Source organism: Carcharodon carcharias, chromosome 9 (genome assembly GCF_017639515.1).
Source record: "Carcharodon carcharias isolate sCarCar2 chromosome 9, sCarCar2.pri, whole genome shotgun sequence".
Classification (NCBI taxonomy): Eukaryota; Metazoa; Chordata; class Chondrichthyes; order Lamniformes; family Lamnidae; genus Carcharodon; species Carcharodon carcharias.
The window spans coordinates 57,532,372-57,556,756 of NC_054475.1; the positions used below are offsets into that span (position 1 = coordinate 57,532,372).

Here is a 24,385-nt window from a genome sequence, read left to right on the forward strand (position 1 = left end):
CGGGTACATTGGGGATCTCTGGGCTCTCACATACTTTGGGGATCTCCGGACTCTCGGGTACATTGGGGATCTCTGGGCTCTCAGATACTTTGGAGATCTCTGGACTCTCGGGTACACTGGGGATCTCTGGATTCTCGGATATATTGGGGATCTAGGGGTTCTCGGGTACATTGGGGATCTTTGGGCTCTCAGATACATTGATGATCTCTGGGATCTCGGCTACATTGGGGATCTCTGGACTCTCGGGTACGTTGGGGATCTCTGAAATCTCAGGAACATGGGGGATCTCTCCACTCTCGGGTACATTGGGGATCTCCGGGCTCTCAGGTACATTGGGGATCTCTGGGCTCTCAGGTACATTGGGGATCTCTGGAACCTCGGGTACATTGGGGATCTCTGGACCCTTAGGTACTTTGGGGTTCTCTGGGCTTTCAGGGACATTGGGGATATCTGGGCTCCCACATACTTTGGGGATCTCCGGACTCTCGGGTACATTGGGGATCTCTGGACTCTCGGGTACATTGGGGATCTCTGAACCATCAGCAACATTCGGGAACTCTGCACTCCGGGGTACATTGTGGATCTCTGGACTCTCGGGTACATTGGGGATCTCTGGGCTATCAGATATTTTGGGAATCTCTGGACTCTCGGATACATGGGGTTCTCTGGACATTCGGGTACATTGGGGATCTCTGGACTCTCGGGTAGACTGGGGATCTTTGGTTTCTAGGATACATTGGGGCTCTCTAGACTCCCAGGTACATTGGGGATCTTCAGACTGTCGGCTACACTGGGGACCTAGGGGCTCTCGGGTACTCTGCGGATCTCTGGATTCTCGGACACATTGGGGATCTCTGGACTCTTGGGTACATTGGGGATCTGTGAACTCTCAGGAACATTGGGGATTTCTGGGCTCTCAGATACTTTGGGGATTTCTGAACTCTCGGGTACATTGGGGATCTCTGGGCTCTCAGATACTTTGGGGATCTCTGGACTCACACGTACTATGGGGATCTCTGGATTCATGGATACATTGGGTATCTCTGGGTTCTCGGGTATATTAGGGATCTTCGGGCTCTCGGGTACCTAAGGGATCCCTGGGCTATCGGGTACATTGCGGATCTTCGAGCTCTCGGATTCATTGGGGATTTCCGGGCTCTCGGGTACATTGGGGATCTCTGGACCCTCGGGTACATTGGGGATCTGTGAACACTCAGGAACATTGGGGATCTCTGTGTCCTCAGATACTTTCGGGATCTCTGGAATCTCGGGTATATTGGGGATCTCCGGGAGCTCAGATACTTTGGGGATCTCTGGACTCTCGGGTACATTGGGTATCTCTGAACTCTCAGGAACATTGGGGATCTCCAGGCTCTCAGATACTTTGGGGATTTCTGGACTCTCGGGTACATTGGGGATCTCTGGGCTGTCAGAAGCTTTGGGGATATCTGGACTCTCGGGTACACTGGGCATCTCTGGATTTTCGGATACATTGGGGATCTCTGGATTCTCGGGTATATTGGGGATCTTTGGGCTCTCAGGTATATTGGGGATCTCTGGGCTCTCGGGTATATGGGGGATATTCGGCCTCTCGGATACATTGGGGATCTCCGGGCTCTCGGGTACATTGGGGATATCTGGGCTCTCGGGTACATTGAGGACCCCGGGGCTTTCGGTACAACTGGGGAACCCTGGGCTCACGGGTGCATGGGTGATTTCGGCCCTCAGGTACATTGGTGATCTCTGGGTTCTCAGCTACGTTGGGGATCACTAGACTCTCGGGTACGTTGGGGATCTCTGAAATCTCATGAACATGGGGGATCTCTGAACTCTCGGGTATATTGGGGATTTCCGGACTCTCGGATACATTGGGGATCTCTGGACTCTCGGGTACATTGGGGATTTCTGTGCTCTCGGGTGCATTGGGGATCTCTAGGCTCTCAGATACTTTGGGGATCTCTGGACTCACAGGAACATTGGGGATCTCTGGGCTCTCAGATTCTTTAGGGATCTCTGGACTCTCGGGTACATTGGGGATCTCTGAACTCTCAGTAACATTGGGGATCTCTGGGCTCTCAGGTACATTGGGGATCTCTGGAACCTCGGGTATATTGGGGATCTCTGGACCCTTAGGTACCTTGGGGATCTCTGGGCTGTCAGGGACATTGGGGATATCTGGGCTCTCACATACTTTGGGGATCTCCAGACTCTCGGGTACATTGGGGATCTCTGGGCTCTCACATACTTTGGGGATCTCCAGACTCTCGGGTACATTGGGGATCTCTGGGCTCTCAGATACTTTGGAGATCTCTGGACTCTCGGGTACACTGGGGATCTCTGGATTCTCGGATACATTGGAGATCTAGGGGTTCTCGGGTACATTGGGGATCTTTGGGCTCTCAGATACATTGATGATCTCTGGGATCTCGGCTACATTGGGGATCTCTGGACTCTCGGGTACGTTGGGGATCTCTGAAATCTCAGGAACATGGGGGATCTCTCCACTCTCGGGTACATTGGGGATCTCCGGGCTCTCAGGTACATTGGGGATCTCTGGGCTCTCAGGTACATTGGGGATCTCTGGAACCTCGGGTACATTGGGGATCTCTGGACCCTTAGGTACTTTGGGGTTCTCTGGGCTTTCAGGGACATTGGGGATATCTGGGCTCCCACATACTTTGGGGATCTCCGGACTCTCGGGTACATTGGGGATCTCTGGACTCTCGGGTACATTGGGGATCTCTGAACCATCAGCAACATTCGGGAACTCTGCACTCCGGGGTACATTGTGGATCTCTGGACTCTCGGGTACATTGGGGATCTCTGGGCTATCAGATATTTTGGGAATCTCTGGACTCTCGGATACATGGGGTTCTCTGGACATTCGGGTACATTGGGGATCTCTGGACCCTCGGGCACATTGGGGATCTCTGGACTCTCAGGTACACTGGGGATCTCTGGATTCTTGGATACATTGGGGATCTGCGGACTCTCGGGTAGACTGGGGATCTTTGGTTTCTAGGATACATTGGGGCTCTCTAGACTCCCAGGTACATTGGGGATCTTCAGACTGTCGGCTACACTGGGGACCTAGGGGCTCTCGGGTACTCTGCGGATCTCTGGATTCTCGGACACATTGGGGATCTCTGGACTCTTGGGTACATTGGGGATCTGTGAACTCTCAGGAACATTGGGGATTTCTGGGCTCTCAGATACTTTGGGGATTTCTGAACTCTCGGGTACATTGGGGATCTCTGGGCTCTCAGATACTTTGGGGATCTCTGGACTCACACGTACTATGGGGATCTCTGGATTCATGGATACATTGGGTATCTCTGGGTTCTCGGGTATATTGGGGATCTTCGGGCTCTCGGGTACCTAAGGGATCCCTGGGCTATCGGGTACATTGCGGATCTTCGAGCTCTCGGATTCATTGGGGATTTCCAGGCTCTCAGGTACATTGGGGATCTCTGGGCTCTTGAGTACATTGCGGATCTCGGGGCTCTCAGATTCTTTGGGGATCTCTGGACTCTTGGGTATATTGGGGATCTCTGAATGCTCAGGAACATTTTGGGATCATTGGGCTCTCGGATACATTGGGGATCTCTGGACACTCGGGTACCTTGGGGATCTTTGAACTCTCAGGAGAATTGGGGATTTCTGGGCCCTCAGATAGTTTGGGGATCTCTGGATTCTCGGGTACATTGGGGATCTCCGAGCGCTCAGATACTTGGGGGATCTCTGGACTCTCGGGTACATTGGGGATCTCTGAACTATCAGGAACATTAGGAATCTCCGGGCTCTCAGATACGTTGGGGATTTCTGCACTCTCGAGTACATTGAGGATCTCTGGGCTCTCAGATACCTTGGGGATCTCTGGACTCTCGGGTACATTGGGGATCTCTGGGCTCTCGGGTACATTGGGGATCCCGGGGCTCTCGGTACAATTGGGGGTCACGGGGCTCTCGGGTACATTGGTGATTTCGGGCCCTCAGGTACATTGGTGATCTCTGGACTCTCAGATACATTGGGGAACTCTGGGATCTCAGCTACATTGGGGATCTCTGGACTCTCGGGTACGTTGGGGATCTCTGAACTCTCAGAAACATGGGGGATCTCTGGACCCTCGGGTACACTGGGGATCTCTGAACTCTCAGGAACATTGGGGATCTCTGAACTCTCAGATACATTGGGGATCTCTGGACACTCGGATACATTGGGGATCTCTGGACTCTCGGGTGTATTGGGGATTTCTGGGCTCTCGGGTGCTTTGGCGATTTCTGGGCTCTCGGGTACATTGGGGATCTCAGGTCTCTTGGGTACATTGGGGATCTTCTGGCTCTCGGGTACATTTGGGATCTCCGTGCTCTTGGGTACATTGGGGATCTCCAGGCTCTCGGGTACATTGGGGATCTCTGGGCTCTCGGGTACTTTGGGGATCTCTGGGCTCTCAGCTACATTGGGGATCTCTGGAACCTCGGGTACACTGGGGATCCCTGGACCCTTAGGTACATTGGGGATCTCGGGGCTGTCAGGGACATTGGGGATATCTGGGCTCTCACATACTTTGAGGATCTCCAGACTCTCGGCTACATTGGGGATCTCTGGAATTTCAGGGACATTGGGGATATGTGGGCTCTCACAGACCTTGGGGATTTCCTGACTCTAGGGTACTTTGGGGATATCTGGACTCTCGGGTACATTGGGGATCGCCGTACTCAGATGCATTGGGGATTTCTGGGCACTTGGGTACATTGGGGATTTCTGGGCTCTCAGCTACATTGGGGATCTCTGGATGCTTAGATACATGGGGATCTCCGGGCTATTGGGGACATTGGGGATCTTCAGCCTCTCAGGTACTTTGGGGATCTCCGGGCTCTCAGGTACACTGGGGATTTCCGGGCTCTCGGATACATTGGGTATCTCTGGACTCTCGAGTACATGGGGGATCTCTGGACCCTCGGGTACATTGCGGATCTCTGCACCCTCGGGTACATTGGGGATCTCTGGGCTCTCGGGTACATTGGGGATGTGTGAACTCTCAGGAACATTGGGGATCTCTGGGTCAACAGATACTTTCGGGATCTCTGGAATCTCGGGTATATAGGGGATCTCCGGGAGCTCAGATACTTTGGGGATCTCTGGACTCTCGAGTACATTGGGGATCTCTGAACTCTCAGGAACATTGGGGATCTCCAGGCTCTCAGATACTTTGGGGATTTCTGGACTCTCGGGTACATTGGGGATCTCTGGGCTCTCAGAAACTTTGGGGATATCTGGACTCTCGGGTACACTGGGCATCTCTGGATTCTCAGATACATTGGGGATCTCCGGGTTCTCGGGTACATTGGGGATCTTTGGGCTCTCAGGTATATTGGGGATCTCTGGGCTCTCGTGTACATGGGGGATATTCGGCCTCTTGGGTACATTGGGGATCTCCGGGCTCTCGGGTACATGGGGGATCTCTGGGCTCTCGGGTACATTGAGGATCCCAGGGCTTTCGGTACAACTGGGGATCCCTGGGCTCTCGGGTGCTTGGGTGATTTCGGCCCTCAGGTACATTGGTGATCTCTGGGTTCTCGGCTACATTGGGGATCTCTGGATTCTCGGGTACGTTGGGGATCTCTGAAATCTCATGAACATGGGGGATCTCTGGACTATTGGGTACATTGGGGATCTCTGAACTCTCAGATACTTTGGTGATCTCTGGACGTTCGGATACATTGGGGATCTCTGAACTCTCGGGTATATTGGGGATTTCCGGACTCTCGGATACATTGGGGATCTCTGGACTCTCGGGTACATTGGGGATGTGTGAACTCTCAGGAACATTGGGGATCTCTGGGTCAACAGATACTTTCGGGATCTCTGGAATCTCGGGTATATTGGGGATCTCCGGAAGCTCAGATACTTTGGGGATCTCTGGACTCTCGAGTACATTGGGGAACTCTGAACTCTCAGGAACATTGGGGATCTCCATGCTCTCAGATACTTTGGGGATTTCTGGACTCTCGGGTACATTGGGGATCTCTGGGCTCTCAGAAACTTTGGGGATATCTGGACTCTCGGGTACACTGGGCATCTCTGGATTCTCAGATACATTGGGGATCTCCGGGTTCTCGGGTACATTGGGGATCTTTGGGCTCTCAGGTATATTGGGGATCTCTGGGCTCTCGGGTACATGGGGGATATTCGGCCTCTCGGGTACATTGGGGATCTCCGGGCTCTCGGGTACATGGGGGATCTCTGGGCTCTCGGGTACATTGAGGATCCCAGGGCTTTCGGTACAACTGGGGATCCCTGGGCTCTCGGGTGCATGGGTGATTTCGGCCCTCAGGTACATTGGTGATTTCTGGGTTCTCGGCTACATTGGGGATCTCTGGACTCTCGGGTATGTTGGGGATCTCTGAAATCTCATGAACATGGGGGATCTCTGGACTATTGGGTACATTGGGGATCTCTGAACTCTCAGATACATTGGTGATCTCTGGACTTTCGGATACATTGGGGATCTCTGAACTCTCGGGTATATTAGGGATTTCCGGACTCTCGGATACATTGGGGATCTCTGGACTCTCGGGTACATTGGGGATTTCTGTGCTCTCGGGTGCACTGGCGATTTCTGGGCTCTCCGGAACATTGGGGATCTCCGGTCTCTTGGGTACATTGGGGACCTTCATGCTCTCGTGTACATTGGGGATCTCTGGACCCTCGGGTATATTGGGGATCTCTGGGCCGTTAGGTACATTGGGGACTTCGGGGCTATCAGGGACATTGGGGATATCTGGGCTCTCACATACTTTGGGGATCTCCGGACTCTGGGGTACATTGGGGATCTTTGGGCTCTCAGTGACATTGGGGATATCTGGGCTCTCACATATATTGGGGATCTCCTGACTCTCGGGTACATTGGGGATATCTGGACTCTCGGGTACATTGGGGATCTCTGAACTCTCAGGAACATTGGGGAACTCTGGACTCCCGGGTACATTGGGGATCTCTGGACTCTCGGGTACATTGAGGATCTCTGGGCTCTCAGATACTTTGGGGATTTCTGGACTCGCAGGTACACTGGGGATCTCTGAACTCTCAGGAACATGCGGGATCTCTGGACTCTCGGATACATTGGGGATCTCCGGACTCTCAGGTACATTGAGAACCTCTGGACTCTCGGTACATGGGGGATCTCTGGACATTTGGGTACAATGGGGATCTCAGGAACCTCGGGCACATTGGGGATCACTGAACTCTCAGTAACATTGGGGATCTCTGGGCTCTCAGATGCATTGTTAAATCTGGACTCTCGAATACATTGGGGATCTCTGGACTATCAGGTACATTGGGGATCTCTGGATTCAGATGCATTGGGGATCTCTGGACTCTCGGATACATTGAGGATCTCTGGGCTCTCGACTACATTGGGGATCTCTGGAACCTCGGGTTAATGGGGATCCCTGGGCTCTCAGATACTTTGGGGATCTCTGGACTCACAGGAACATTGGGGATCTCTGGGCTCTCGGATACTTTGGGGATCTCTGGACTCTCGGGTTCATTGGGGATCTCTGAACTCTCAGTAACATTGGGGATCTCTGGGCTCTCAGGTACATTGGGGATCTCTGGACCCTCGGGTATATTGGGGATCTCTGGACCCTTAGGTACATTGGGGATCTCTGGGCTGTCAGGGACATTGGCGATATCTGGGCTCTCACATACTTTGGGGATCTCCGTCTCTCGGGTACATTGGGGATCTCTGGGCTCTCAGATACTTTGGGGATCTCTGGACTCTCGGGTACACTGGGGATCTCTGGATTCTCGGATACATTGGGGATCTACGGGTTCTCGGGTGCATTGGGGATCTTTGGGCTCTCGGTAACATTGGGGATCTCTGCGCTCTCGGGTACATGGAGGATCTTTGGACTATCGGGTACATTGGGGATCTCCGGGATCTCGGGTACATTGGGGATCTCCGGGCTCTCGGGTACATTGGGGATCTCCGGGCTCTCGGGTACATTGGGGATCCCAGGGCTCTCGGTACAATTTGGGATCCTTGGGCTCTGGGGTACATCGGTGATTTTGGGCCCTCAGGTACATTGGTGATCTCTGGACTCTCAGATACATTGATGAGCTCTGGGATCACGGCTACATTGGGGATCTCTGGACTCTCGGGTACATTGGGGATCTCTGAAATCTCAGGAACATGGGGGATCTCTCCACTCTCGGGTACATTGGGGATCTCCGGGCTCTCAGGTACATTGGGGATCTCTGGGCTCTCAGGTACATTGGGGATCTCTGGAACCTCGGGTACATTGGGGATCTCTGGACACTTAGGTACATTGGGGATCTCTGGGCTGTCAGGGACATTGGGGATATCTGTGCTCTCACATACTTTGGGGATCTCCGGACTCTCGGGTACATTGGGGATCTCTGGGCTCTCAGGGACATTGAGGATATGTGGGGTCTCACATACTTTGGGGATCTCCTGTCTCTCGGGTACATTGGGGATCTCTGGCCTCTCGGGTACATTGGGGATCTCTGGGCTATCAGATATTTTGGGAATCTCTGGACTCTCGGATACATGGGGTTCTCTGGACATTCGGGTACATTGGTGATCTCTGGACCCTCGGGCACATTAGGGATCTCTGGACTCTCAGGTACACTGGGGATCTCTGGATTCTTGGATACATTGGGGATCTGTGGACTCTCGGGTAGACTGGCGATCTCTGGTTTCTAGGATACATTGGGGTTCTCTAGACTCCCAGGTACATTGGGGATCTTCGGACTGTCGGGTACACTGGGGTCCTAGGGGCTCTCGGGTACTCTGCAGATCACTGGATTCTCGGACACATTGGGGATCTCTGGACTCTTGGGTACATTGGGGATCGGTGAACTCTCAGGAACATTGGGGATCTCTGGGCTCTCAGATACTTTGGGGATTTCTGAACTCTCGGGTACATTGGGGATCTCTGGGCTCTCAGATACTTTGGGGATCTCTGGACTCACACGTACTATGGGGATCTCTGGATTCATGGATACATTGCGTATCTCTGGGTTCTCGGGTATATTGGGGATCTTCCAGCACTCGGGTACATAAGGGATCCCTGGGCTATCGGGTACATTGCGGATCTTCGAGCTCTCGGATTCATTGGGGATTTCCGGGCTCTTGGGTACATTGGGGATGTCCGGGCTCTCGGGTTCATTGCGGATCTCGGGGCTCTCAGATTCTTTGGGGATCTCTGGACTCTTGGGTATATTGGGGATCTCTGAATGCTCAGGGACATTTGGGGATCATTGGGCTCTCGGATACTTTGGGGATCTCTGGACACTCGGGTACCTTGGGGATCTTTGAACTCTGAGGAAAATTGGGGATTTCTGGGCCCTCAGATCGTTTGGGGATCTCTGGATTCTCGGGTACATTGTGGATCTCCGGGCGCTCAGATACTTGGGGGATCTCTGGACTCTCGGAACATTGGGGATTTCTGAACTATCAGGAACATGGGGAATCTCCGGGCTCTCAGATACGTTGGGGATTTCTGCACTCTCGAGTACATTGGGGATCTGTGGGCTCTCAGATAGCTTGGGGATCTCTGGACTCTCGGGTACACTGGGGATCTCTGTATTCTCAGGTACATTGGGGATCTCCGGGCTCTCGGGTACATGGGGGATCTTCGGGCCCTCAGGTAGATTGGTGATCACTGGACTGTCGGATACGTTGGGGATCTCTGGGCTCTCAGATATTTTGGGGATCTCTGGACCCTCGGGTGTATTGGGGATCTCTGAACGCTCAGGAACTTTGGGGATCTCTGGGCTGTCAGATGCATTGGGGATCTCTGTACTCACAGATACATTGGGGATCTTTGGACTCTCGGGTACATTGGGGACCTCAAGACACAGATGCATTTGGGATTTCTGGGCTCTCGGGTACAATGGGGATACCTGGGCTCTCAGATACTTTGGGGATCTCTGGATTCTCGGGTACACTGGGGATCTCTGGATTCTCGGATACATTGGGGATCTCTGAACTATCAGCAACATTCGGGAACTCTGCACTCCGGGGTACATTGTGGATCTCTGGACTCTCGGGTACATTGGGGATCTCTGGGCTATCAGATATTTTGGGAACCTCTGGACTCTCGGATACATGGGGTTCTCTGGACATTCGGGTACATTGGGGATCTCTGGACCCTCGGGCACATTGGGGATCTCTGGACTCTCAGGTACACTGGGGATCTCTGGATTCTTGGATACATTGGGGATCTGCGGACTCTCGGGTAGACTGGGGATCTTTGGTTTCTAGGATACATTGGGGCTCTCTAGACTCCCAGGTACATTGGGGATCTTCAGACTGTCGGGTACACTGGGGACCTAGGGGCTCTCGGGTACTCTGCGAATCTCTGGATTCTCGGACACATTGGGGATCTCTGGACTCTTGGGTACATTGGGGATCGGTGAACTCTCAGGAACATTGGGGATCTCTGGGCTCTCAGATACTTTGGGGATCTCTGTACTCACAGATACATTGGGGATCTTTGGACTCTCGGGTACATTGGGGACCTCAAGACTCAGATGCATTTGGGATTTCTGGGCTCTCGGGTACAATGGGGATACCTGGGCTCTCAGATACTTTGGGGATCTCTGGATTCTCGGGTACACTGGGGATCTCTGGATTCTCGGATACATTGGGGATCTCTGAACTATCAGCAACATTCGGGAACTCTGCACTCCGGGGTACATTGTGGATCTCTGGACTCTCGGGTACATTGGGGATCTCTGGGCTATCAGATATTTTGGGAACCTCTGGACTCTCGGATACATGGGGTTCTCTGGACATTCGGGTACATTGGGGATCTCTGGACCCTCGGGCACATTGGGGATCTCTGGACTCTCAGGTACACTGGGGATCTCTGGATTCTTGGATACATTGGGGATCTGCGGACTCTCGGGTAGACTGGGGATCTTTGGTTTCTAGGATACATTGGGGCTCTCTAGACTCCCAGGTACATTGGGGATCTTCAGACTGTCGGGTACACTGGGGACCTAGGGGCTCTCGGGTACTCTGCGAATCTCTGGATTCTCGGACACATTGGGGATCTCTGGACTCTTGGGTACATTGGGGATCGGTGAACTCTCAGGAACATTGGGGATCTCTGGGCTCTCAGATACTTTGGGGATTTCTGAACTCTCAGGTACATTGGGGATCTCTGAGCTCTCAGATACTTTGGGGATCTCTGGACTCACACGTACTATGGGGATCTCTGGATTCATGGATACATTGGGTATCTCTGGGTTCTCGGGTACATTGGGGATCTTCGGGCTCTCGGGTACATAAGGGATCCCTGGGCTTTCGGGTACATTGCGGATCTTCGAGCTCTCGGATTCATTGGGGATTTCCGGGCTCTCAGGTACATTGGGGATGTCTGGGCTCTCGGGTACATTGCGGATCTCGGGGCTCTCAGATTCTTTGGGGATCTCTGGACTCTTGGGTATATTGGGGATCTCTGAATGCTCAGGGACATTTGGGGATCATTGGGCTCTCAGATACTTTGGGGATCTCTGGACACTCGGGTACCTTGGGGATCTTTGAACTCTCAGGAAAATTGGGGATTTCTGGGCCCTCAGATCGTTTGGGGATCTCTGGATTCCCGGGTACACTGGGGATCTCTGCATTCTCGGATACATTGGGGATCTCTGAACTATCAGCAACATTCGGGAACTCTGCACTCCGGGGTACATTGTGGATCTCTGGACTCTCAGGTACATTGGGGATCTCTGGGCTATCAGATATTTTGGGAATCTCTGGACTCTCGGATACATGGGGTTCTCTGGACCCTCGGGCACATTGGGGATCTCTGGACTCTCAGGTACACTGGGGATCTCTGGATTCTTGGATACATTGGGGATCTGCAGACTCTCGGGTAGACTGGGGATCTTTGGTTTCTAGGATACATTTGGGCTCTCTAGACTCCCAGATACATTGGGGATCTTCAGACTGTCGGGTACACTGGGGACCTAGGGGCTCTCGGGTACTCTGCGAATCTCTGGATTCTCGGACACATTGGGGATCTCTGGACTCTTGGGTACATTGGGGTTCGGTGAACTCTCAGGAACATTGGGGATCTCTGGGCTCTCAGATACTTTGGGGATTTCTGAACTCTCGGGTACATTGGGGATCTCTGGGCTCTCAGATACTTTGGGGATCTCTGGACTCACACGTACTATGGGGATCTCTGGATTCATGGATACATTGGGTATCTCTGGGTTCTCGGGTATATTGGGGATCTTCGGGCTCTCGGGTACATGAGGGATCCCTGGGCTTTCGGGTACATTGCGGATCTTCGAGCTCTCGGATTCATTGGGGATTTCCGGGCTCTCGGGTACATTGGGGATGTCTGGGCTCTCGGGTACATTGCGGATCTCGGGGCTCTCAGATTCTTTGGGGATCTCTGGACTCTTGGGTATATTGGGGATCTCTGAATGCTCAGGGACATTTGGGGATCATTGGGCTCTCGGATACTTTGGGGATTTCTGGACACTCGGGTACCTTGGGGATCTTTGAACTCTGAGGAAAATTGGGGATTTCTGGGCTCTCAGATCGTTTGGGGATCTCTGGATTCTCGGGTACATTGGGGATCTCCGGGCGCTCAGATACTTGGGGGATCTCTGGACTCTCGGAACATTGGGGATTTCTGAACTATCAGGAACATGGGGAATCTCCGGGCTCTCAGATACGTCGGGGATTTCTGCACATACGAGTACATTGGGGATCTCTGGGCTCTCAGATACCTTGGGGATCTCTGGACTCTTGGGTACACTGGGGATCTCTGTATTCTCGGGTACATTGGGGATCTCTGGGTTCTCGGGTACATGGGGGATCTTCAGGCTCTCGGGTACATTGGTGATGTCCGGGCTCACGGGTACATTGGGGATCTCTGGGCTCTTGGGTATATTTGGGATCCCGGGGCTCTCGGTACAATTGGGGATCACTGGGCTCTCGGGTACATTGGTGATTTCGGGCCCTCAGGTACATTGGTGATCTCTGGACTCTCAGATACATTGGGGATCTCTGGGATCTCAGCTACATTGGGGATCTCTGGACTCTCGGGTACGTTGGGGATCTCTGAACTCTCAGGAACATTGGGGATCTCTGAACTCTCAGACACATTTGGGATCTCTGGACACTCGGATACATTGGGGATCTCTGGACTCTCTGGTGTATTGGGGATTTCTGGGCTCTCGGGTGCATTGGCGATTTCTGGGCTCTCGGGTACATTGGGGATCTCAGGTCTCTTGGGTACATTGGGGATCTTCTGGCTCTCGGGTACATTTGGGATCTCCATGATCTCGGGTACATTGGGGATCTCCAGGCTCTCGGGTACATTGGGGATCTCTGGGCTCCCGGGTACATTGGGGATCTCTGGGCTCTCAGCTACATTGTGGATCTCTGGACCCTCGGGTACATTGGGGATCTGTGAACTCTCAGGAAAATTGGGAATTTCTGGGCCCTCAGATAGTTTGGGGATCTCTGGATTCTCGGGTAAATTGGGGATCTCCGGGCGTTCAGATACTTGGGGGATCTCTGGACTCTCGGGTACATTGGGGATCTCTGAACTACCAGGAACATTGGGAATCTCCGGGCTCTCAGATACGTTGGGGATTTCTGCACTCTCGAGTACATTGGGGATCTCTGGGCTCTCAGATACCTTGGGGATCTCTGGACTCTCGGGTACACTGGGGATCTCTGTATTCTCGGGTACATTGGGGATCTCTGGGTTCTCGGCTACATGGGGGATCTTCGGGCTCTCGGGTACATTGGTGATCTCCGGGCTCTCGGGTACATTGGTGACCTCTGGACTCTCAGATACATTGGGGATCTCAGGGATCTCAGATACATTGGGGATCTCTGGACACTCGGATACATTGGGGATCTCTGGACTCTCGCGTCTATTGGGGATTTCTGGGCTCTCGGGTGCATTGGCGATTTCTGGGCTCTCGGGTACATTGGGGATCTCAGGTCTCTTGGGTACATTGGGGATCTTCTGGCTCTCGGGTATATTTGGGATCTCCGTGCTCTCAGGTACATTGGGGATCTCCAGGCTCTCGGGTACATTGGGGATCTCTGGCCTCTCGGGTACATTGGGGATCTCTGGGCTCTCAGCTACTTTGGGAATCTGTGGACCCTCGGGTACATTGGGGATCTCTGGACCCTTAGGTACATTGAGGATCTCGGGGCTGTCAGGGACATTGGGGATATCTGGGCTCTCACATACTTTGGGGATCTCCAGACTCTCGGCTACATTGGGGATCTCTGGACTCTCAGGGACATTGGGGATATCTGGTCTCTCACGTACTTTGGGGATTTCCTGACTCTCGGGTACATTGGGGATATCTGGACCCTCGGGTACATTGGGGATCTCTGAACTCTGAGGAACACTGAGGAACTCTGGACTCCCGGGGACATTGGGGATCTCTGGACTCTCGGGTACATTGAGGATCTCTGGACTCTCAGGTACACTGGGGATCTCTGGATTCTTGGATACATTGGGGATCTGCGGACTCTCGGGTAGACTGGGGATCTTTGGTTTCTAGGATACATTGGGGTTCTCTAGACTCCCAGGTACATTGGGGATCTTCGGACTGTCGGGTACACTGGGGACCTAGGGGCTCTCGGGTACTCTGCAGATCACTGGATTCTCGGACACATTGGGGATCTCTGGACTCTAGGATACATTGGGGATCGGTGAACTCTCAGGAACATTGGGGATCTCTGGGCTCTCAGATACTTTGGGGATTTCTGAACTCTCGGGTACATTGGGGATCTCTAGGCTCTCAGATACTTTGGGGATCTCTGGACTCACACGTACTATGGGGATCTCTGGATTCATGGATACTTTGGGTATCTCTGGGTTCTCGGGTATATTGGGGATCTTCGGGCTCTCGGGTACATAAGGGATCCCTGGGCTATCGGGTACATTGCGGATCTTCGAGCCCTCGGATTCATTGGGGATTTCCGGGCTCTCGGGTACATTGGGGATGTCTGGGCTCTCGGGTACATTGCAGATCTCGAGGCTCTAAGATTCTTTGGGGATCTCTGGACACTCGGGTACCTTGGGGATCTTTGCACTCTCAGGATAATTGGGGATTTCTGGGCGCTCAGATAGTTTGGGGATCTCTGGACTCTCGGGTACATTGGGGATCTCTGAACTATCAGGAACATTGGGAATCTCCGGGCTCTAAGATACGTTGGGGATTTCTGCACTCTCGAGTACATTGGGGTTCTCTGGGCTCTCAGATACCTTGGGGATCTCTGGACTCTCGGGTACACTGGGGATCTCTGTATTCTCGGATACATTGGGGATCTCTGGGTTCTCGGGTACATGGGGGATCTTCGGGCTCTCGGGTACATTGGTGATCTCCGGGCTCTCGGGTACATTGGGGATCTCTGGGCTCTCGGGTACAGTGGGGATCCCGGGGCTCTCGGTACAATTGGGGATCACTGGGCTCTCGGGTACATTGGTGATTTCGGGCCCTCAGGTACATTGGTGATCTCTGGACTTCAGATACATTGGGGATCTCTGGGATCTCAGCTACATTGGGGATCTCTGGACTCTCGGGTACGTTGGGGATCTTTGAACTCTCAGGAACACGGGGGATCTCTGGACCCTCGGGTACATTGGGGATCTCTGAACTCTCAGGAACATTGGGGATCTCTGAACTCTCAGATACATTGGGGATCTCTGGACACTCGGATACATTGGGGATCTCTGGACTCTCGGGTGTATTGGGGATTTCTGGGCTCTCGGGTGCATTGGCGATTTCTGGGCTCTCAGGTACATTGGGGATCTCAGGTCTCTTGGGTACATTGGGGATCTTCTGGCTCTCGGGTACATTTGGGATCTCCGTGCTCTCCGGTACATTGGGGATCTCCCGGCTCTTGGGTACATTGGGGATATCTGGGCTCTCGGGTACATTGGGGATCTCTGGGCTCTCAGCTGCATTGGGGATCTCTGGACCCGCGGGTACATTGGGGATCTCTGGACCCTTAGGTACATTGGGGATCTCGGGGCTGTCAGGGACATTGGGGATATCTGGGCTCTCACATACTTTGGGGATCTCCGGACTCTCGGCTACATTGGGGATCTCTGGACTCTCAGGGACATTGGGGATATCTGGGCTCTCACAAACTTTGGGGATTTCCTGACTCTCGGGTACATTGGGGATATCTGGACTCTCGGGTACATTGGGGATCTCTGAACTCTGAGGAACACTGAGGAACTCTGGACTCCCGGGGTCATTGGGGATCTCTGGACTCTCGGGTACATTGGGGATCTCCGGGCTCTCGGGTACATTGGGGATCGCGGGGCTCTCGGTACAGTTGGGGATCCCTGGGCTCTCGGGTACATTGGGGATTTCGGGCCCTCAGGTAGATTGGTGATCACTGGACTGTCGGATACGTTGGGGATCTCTGGGCTCTCAGATATTTTGGGGATCTCTGGACCCTCGGGTGTATTGGGGATCTCTGAACGCTCAGGAACTTTGGGGATCTCTGGGCTGTCAGATGCATTGGGGATCTCTGTACTCACAGATACATTGGGGATCTTTGGACTCTCGGGTACATTGGGGATCTCCGGATGCAGGTGCATTAGGGATTTCTGGGCTCTCGGGTACAATGGGGATTTCTGGATTCTCGGATACATTGGGTTCTCTGGGTTCTCAGGTACATTGGGGATCTTTGGGCTCTCGGTTACATTGGGGATCTCTGAGCTCTTGGGTACATGAGGGACCTTCATGCTCTCGGGTACATTGGGGATCTCCGGGCTCTCGGGTACATTGGGAATCTCTGGGCTCTCGGGTACATTGGGGATCCTGGGGCTCTCGGTACAATTGGTGATCCCTGGGCTCTCGAGTACATTGGTGATTTTGGGCCCTCAGGTACATTGGTGATTACGGGACTGTCGGATACGTTGGGCATCTCGGGACTCTCAGATAGTTTGGGGATCTCTGGACTCTCGGGTATATTGGGATCTCTGAATGCTCAGGAACATGGAGGATCTCTGGGCTCTCAGATTCATTGGGGATCTCTGTACTCTCAGATACATTGGGGATCTTTGGACTCTCGGGTATATTGGGGATCTCCGGACGCAGGTGCATTAGGGATTTCTGGGCTCTCGGGTACAATGGGGATACCTGGGCTCTCAGATACTTTGGGGATCTCTGGATTCTCGGGTACACTGGGGATCTCTGCATTCTCGGATACATTGGGGATCTCTGAACTATCAGCAACATTCGGGAACTCTGCACTCCGGGGTACATTGTGGATCTCTGGACTCTCGGGTACATTGGGGATCTCTGGGCTATCAGATATTTTGGGAATTTCTGGACTCTCGGATACATGGGGTTCTCTGGACCCTCGGGCACATTGGGGATCTCTGGACTCTCAGGTACACTGGGGATCTCTGGATTCTTGGATACATTGGGGATCTGCGGACTCTCGGGTAGACTGGGGATCTTTGGTTTCTAGGATACATTTGGGCTCTCTAGACTCCCAGGTACATTGGGGATCTTCAGACTGTCGGGTACACTGGGGACCTAGGGGCTCTCGGGTACTCTGCGAATCTCTGGATTCTCGGACACATTGGGGATCTCTGGACTCTTGGGTACATTGGGGATCGGTGAACTCTCAGGAACATTGGGGATCTCTGGGCTCTCAGATACTTTGGGGATTTCTGAACTCTCGGGTACATTGGGGATCTCTGGGCTCTCAGATACTTTGGGGATCTCTGGACTCACACGTACTATGGATACACGTACGATTCATGGATACATTGGGTATCTCTGGGTTCTCGGGTATATTGGGGATCTTCGGGCTCTCGGGTACATAAGGGATCCCTGGGCTTTCGGGTACATTGCGGATCTTCGAGCTCTCGGATTCATTGGGGATTTCCGGGCTCTTGGGTACATTGGGGATGTCTGGGCTCTCGGGTACATTGCGGATCTCGGGGCTCTCAGATTCTTTGGGGATCTCTGGACTCTTGGGTATATTGGGGATCTCTGAATGCTCAGGGACAGTTGGGGATCATTGGGCTCTCGGATACTTTGGGGATCTCTGGACACTCGGGTACCTTGGGGATCTTTGAACTCTGAGGAAAATTGGGGATTTCTGGGCCCTCAGATCGTTTGGGGATCTCTGGATTCTCGGGTACATTGGGGATCTCCGGGCGCTCAGATACTTGGGGGATCTCTGGACTCTCGGAACATTGGGGATTTCTGAACTATCAGGAACATGGGGAATCTCCGGGCTCTCAGATACGTCGGGGATTTCTGCACTTACGAGTACATTGGGGATCTCTGGGCTCTCAGATACCTTGGGGATCTCTGGACTCTTGGGTACACTGGGGATCTCTGTATTCTCGGGTACATTGGGGATCTCTGGGTTCTCGGGTACATGGGGGATCTTCAGGCTCTCGGGTACATTGGTGATCTCCGGGCTCTCGGGTACATTGGGGATCTCTGGGCTCTCGGGTATATTTGGGATCCCGGGGCTCTCGGTACAATTGGGGATCACTGGGCTCTCGGGTACATTGGTGATTTCTGGGCTCTCGGGTACATTGGGGATCTCAGGTCTCTTGGGTACATTGGGGATCTTCTGGCTCTCGGGTACATTTGGGATCTCCGTGATCTCGGGTACATTGGGGATCTCCAGGCTCTCGGGTACATTGGGGATCTCTGGACCCTCGGGTACATTGGGGATCTCTGAACTCTCAGGAAAATTGGGAATTTCTGGGCCCTCAGATAGTTTGGGGATCTCTGGATTCTCGGGTAAATTGGGGATCTCCGGGCGTTCAGATACTTGGGTATCTCTGGACTCTCGGGTACATTGGGGATCTCTGAACTACCAGGAACATTGGGAATCTCCGGGCTCTCAGATACGTTGGGGATTTCTGCACTCTCGAGTACATTGGGGATCTCTGGGCTCTCAGATACCTTGGGGATCTCTGGACTCTCGGGTACACTGGGGATCTCTGTATTCTCGGGTACATTGGGGATCTCTGGGTTCTCGGCTACATGGGGGATCTTCGGGCTCTCGGGTACATTGGTGATCTCCGGGCTCTCGGGTACATTGGTGACCTCTGGACTCTCAGATACATTGGGGATCTCAGGGATCTCAGATACATTGGGGATCTCTGGACACTTGGATACATTGGGGATCTCTGGACTCTCGCGTCTATTGGGGATTTCTGGGCTCTCGGGTGCATTGGCGATTTCTGGGCTCTCGGGTACATTGGGGATCTCAGGTCTCTTGGGTACATTGGGGATCTTCTGGCTCTCGGGTATATTTGGGATCTCCGTGCTCTCAGGTACATTGGGGATCTCCAGGCTCTCGGGTACATTGGGGATCTCTGGCCTCTCGGGTACATTGGGGATCTCTGGGCTCTCAGCTACTTTGGGAATCTGTGGACCCTCGGGTACATTGGGGATCTCTGGACCCTTAGGTACATTGAGGATCTCGGGGCTGTCAGGGACATTGGGGATATCTGGGCTCTCACATACTTTGGGGATCTCCAGACTCTCGGCTACATTGGGGATCTCTGGACTCTCAGGGACATTGGGGATATCTGGGCTCTCACATAATTTGGGGATTTCCTGACTCTCGGGTACATTGGGGATATCTGGACTCTCGGGTACATTGGGGATCTCTGAACTCTGAGGAACACTGAGGAACTCTGGACTCCCGGGGACATTGGGGATCTCTGGACTCTCGGGTACATTGAGGATCTCTGGACTCTCAGGTACACTGGGGATCTCTGGATTCTTGGATACATTGGGGATCTGCGGACTCTCGGGTAGACTGGGGATCTTTGGTTTCTAGGATACATTGGGGTTCTCTAGACTCCCAGGTACATTGGGGATCTTCGGACTGTCGGGTACACTGGGGACCTAGGGGCTCTCGGGTACTCTGCAGATCACTGGATTCTCGGACACATTGGGGATCTCTGGACTCTAGGATACATTGGGGATCGGTGAACTCTCAGGAACATTGGGGATCTCTGGGCTCTCAGATACTTTGGGGATTTCTGAACTCTCGGGTACATTGGGGATCTCTGGGCTCTCAGATACTTTGGGGATCTCTGGACTCACACGTACTATGGGGATCTCTGGATTCATGGATACATTGGGTATCTCTGGGTTCTCGGGTATATTGGGGATCTTCGGGCTCTCGGGTACATAAGGGATCCCTGGGCTTTCGGGTACATTGCGGATCTTCAAGCCCTCGGATTCATTGGGGATTTCCGGGCTCTCGGGTACATTGGGGATGTCTGGGCTCTCGGGTACATTGCGGATCTCGGGGCTCTCAGATTCTTTGGGGATCTCTGGACTCTTGGGTATATTGGGGATCTCTGAATGCTCAGGAACATTTGGGGATCATTGGGCTCTCGGATACTTTGGGGATCTCTGGACACTCGGGTACCTTGGGGATCTTTGCACTCTCAGGATAATTGGGGATTTCTGGGCGCTCAGATAGTTTGGGGATCTCTGGACTCTCGGGTACATTGGGGATCTCTGAACTATCAGGAACATTGGGAATCTCCGGGCTCTCAGATACGTTGGGGATTTCTGCACTCTCGAGTACATTGGGGTTCTCTGGGCTCTCAGATACCTTGGGGATCTCTGGACTCTCGGGTACACTGGGGATCTCTGTATTCTCGGATACATTGGGGATCTCTGGGATCTCGGGTACATGGGGGATCTTCGGGCTCTCGGGTACATTGGTAATCTCCGGGCTCTCGGGTACATTGGGGATCTCTGGGCTCTCGGGTACATTGGGGATCCCGGGGCTCTCGGTACAATTGGGGATCACTGGGCTCTCGGGTACATTGGTGATTTCGGGCCCTCAGGTACATTGGTTATCTCTGGACTCTCAGATACATTGGGGATCTCTGGGATCTCATTTACATTGGGGATCTCTGGACTCTTGGGTACGTTGGGGATCTTTGAACTCTCAGGAACATGGGGGATCTCTGGACCCTCGGGTACATTGGGGATCTCTGAACTCTCAGGAACATTGGGGATCTCTGAACTCTCAGATACATTGGGGATCTCTGGGATCTCAGCTACATTGGGGATCTCTGGACTCTCGGGTACGTTGGGGATCTTTGAACTCTCAGGAACATGGGGGCTCTCTGGACCCTCGGGTACATTGGGGATCTCTGAACTCTCAGGAACATTGGGGATCTCTGAACTCTCAGATACATTTGGGATCTCTGGACACTCGGATACATTGGGGATCTCTGGACTCTCGGGTGTATTGGGGATTTCTGGGCTCTCGGGTGCATTGGCGATTTCTGGGCTCTCGGGTACATTGGGGATCTCAGGTCTCTTGGGTACATTGGGGATCTTCTGGCTCTCGGGTACATTTGGGATCTCCGTGCTCTCCGGTACATTGGGGATCTCCCGGCTCTTGGGTATATTGGGGATATCTGGGCTCTCGGGTACATTGGGGATCTCTGGGCTCTCAGCTACATTGGGGATCTCTGGACCCGCGGGTACATTGGGGATCTCTGGACCCTTAGGTACATTGGGGATCTTGGGGCTGTCAGGGACATTGGGGATATCTGGGCTCTCACATACTTTGGGGATCTCCGGACTCTCGGCTACATTGGGGATCTCTGGACTCTCAGGGACATTGGGGATATCTGGGCTCTCACAAACTTTGGGGATTTCCTGACTCTCGGGTACATTGGGGATCTCTGAACTATCAGGAACATTGGGAATCTCCGGGCTCTCAGATACGTTGGGGATTTCTGCACTCTCGAGTACATTGGGGTTCTCTGGGCTCTCAGATACCTTGGGGATCTCTGGACTCTCGTGTACACTGGGGATCTCTGTATTTTCGGATACATTGGGGATCTCTGGGATCTCGGGTACATGGGGGATCTTCGGGCTCTCGGGTACATTGGTAATCTCCGGGCTGTCGGGTACATTGGGGATCTCTGGGCTCTCGGGTACATTGGGGATCCCAGGGCTCTCGGTACAATTGGGGATCACTGGGCTCTCGGGTACATTGGTGATTTCGGGCCCTCAGGTACATTGGTTATCTCTGGACTCTCAGATACATTGGGGATCTCTGGGATCTCATTTACATTGGGGATCTCTGGACTCTCGGGTACGTTGGGGATCTTTGAACTCTCAGGAACATGGGGGATCTCTGGACCCTCGGGTACATTGGGGGTCTCTGAACTCTCAGGAACATTGGGGATCTCTGAACTCTCAGATACATTGGGGATCTCTGGGATCTCATTTACATTGGGGATCTCTGGACTCTCGGGTGTATTGGGGATTTCTGGGCTCTCGGGTGCATTGGCGATTTCTGGGCTCTCGGGTACATTGGGGATCTCAGGTCTCTTGGGTACATTGGGGATCTGCTGGCTCTCGGGTACATTTGGGATCTCCGTGTTCTCCGGTACATTGGGGATCTCCCGGCTCTTGGGTATATTGGGGATATCTGGGCTCTCGGGTACATTGGGGATCTCTGGGCTCTCAGCTACATTGGGGATCTCTGGACCCGTGGGTACATTGGGGATCTCTGGACCCTTAGGTACATTGGGGATCTCGGGGCTGTCAGGGACATTGGGGATATCTGGGCTCTCACATACTTTGGGGATCTCCGGACTCTCGGCTACATTGGGGATCTCTGGACTCTCAGGGACATTGGGGATATCTGGGCTCTCACAAACTTTGGGGATTTCCTGACTCTCGGGTACATTGGGGATATCTGGACTCTCGGGTACATTGGGGATCTCTGAACTCTGAGGAACACTGAGGAACTCTGGACTCCCGGGGTCATTGGGGATCTCTGGACTCTCGGGTACATTGGGGATCTCCGGGCTCTCGGGTACATTGGGGATCGCGGGGCTCTCGGTACAGTTGGGGATCCCTGGGCTCTCGGGTACATTGGGGATTTCGGGCCCTCAGGTAGATTGGTGATCACTGGACTGTCGGATACGTTGGGGATCTCTGGGCTCTCAGATATTTTGGGGATCTCTGGACCCTCGGGTGTATTGGGGATCTCTGAACGCTCAGGAACTTTGGGGATCTCTGGGCTGTCAGATGCATTGGGGATCTCTGTACTCACAGATACATTGGGGATCTTTGGACTCTCGGGTACATTGGGGATCTCCGGACGCAGGTGCATTAGGGATTTCTGGGCTCTCGGGTACAATGGGGATTTCTGGGCTCTCAGATACTTTGGGGATCTCTGGACTCTCGGGTACACTGGGGATCTCTGGATTCTCGGATACATTGGGTTCTCTGGGTTCTCAGGTACATTGGGGATCTTTGGGCTCTCGGTTACATTGGGGATCTCTGAGCTCTTGGGTACATGAGGGATCTTCATGCTCTCGGGTACATTGGGGATCTCCGGGCTCTCGGGTACATTGGGAATCTCTGGGCTCTCGGGTACATTGGGGATCCTGGGGCTCTCGGTACAATTGGTGATCCCTGGGCTCTCGAGTACATTGGTGATTTTGGGCCCTCAGGTACATTGGTGATTACTGGACTGTCGGATACGTTGGGCATCTCGGGACTCTCAGATAGTTTGGGGATCTCTGGACTCTCGGGTATATTGGGGATCTCTGAATGCTCAGGAACATGGAGGATCTCTGGGCTCTCAGATTCATTGGGGATCTCTGTACTCTCAGATACATTGGGGATCTTTGGACTCTCGGGTATATTGGGGATCTCCGGACGCAGGTGCATTAGGGATTTCTGGGCTCTCGGGTACAATGGGGATATCTGGGCTCTCAGATACTTTGGGGATCTCTGGATTCTAGGGTACACTGTGGATCTCTGGATTCTCGGATACATTGGGGATCTCTGGTCTCTCGGTTACATTGGGGATCTCTGCACTCTTGGGTACATGGGGGATCTTCGTGCTCTCAGGTACATTGGGGATCTCCGGGCTCTCGGGTACATTGGGGATCTCTTGGCTCTTGGGTACATTGGGAATCCCGGGGCTCTCGGTACAATTGGGGATCCCTGGGCTCTCGGGTACATTGGTGATTTTGGGCCCTCAGGTACATTGGTGGTCTCTGGACTCTCAGATACATTGGGGATCTCTGGGATCTCAGCTACATTTGGGATCTCTGGACTCTTGGGTACGTTGGGGATCTCTGAAATCACAGGAACATGGAGGATCTCTGCACTCTCAGGTACATTGGGGACCTCTGAATTCTCAGGAACATTTGGGATATCTGAACTCTCAGATACATTCAGGATCTCTGGACACTCGGATACATTGGGGATCTCTGGACTCTCAGGTACATTGGGGATCCCTGAACTATCAGGAACATTGGGGAACTCTGGACTCTCGGGTACATTGGGGATCTCTGGG

The 24,385-nt window shown here is 53.2% G+C and overlaps 1 protein-coding gene across 1 annotated transcript in view; it reads right to left on the reverse strand.

The window, feature by feature from the left end:
* Nucleotides 1-6,680, reverse strand: part of LOC121282419 (protein PELPK1-like) — an 88,579-nt gene extending 81,899 nt beyond the window's left edge. The window contains exons 1-3 of the mRNA XM_041196135.1: nt 6,585-6,680; nt 3,623-3,829; nt 1,006-1,086 (exon numbers count right to left, since the gene is read on the reverse strand). Of these exons, the coding sequence (XP_041052069.1) occupies nt 1,006-1,086; nt 3,623-3,829; nt 6,585-6,680 (384 nt within the window). The remainder of the gene's footprint in view (nt 1-1,005; nt 1,087-3,622; nt 3,830-6,584) is intronic.
* Between the last annotated feature and the right edge of the window lie 17,705 nt (nt 6,681-24,385).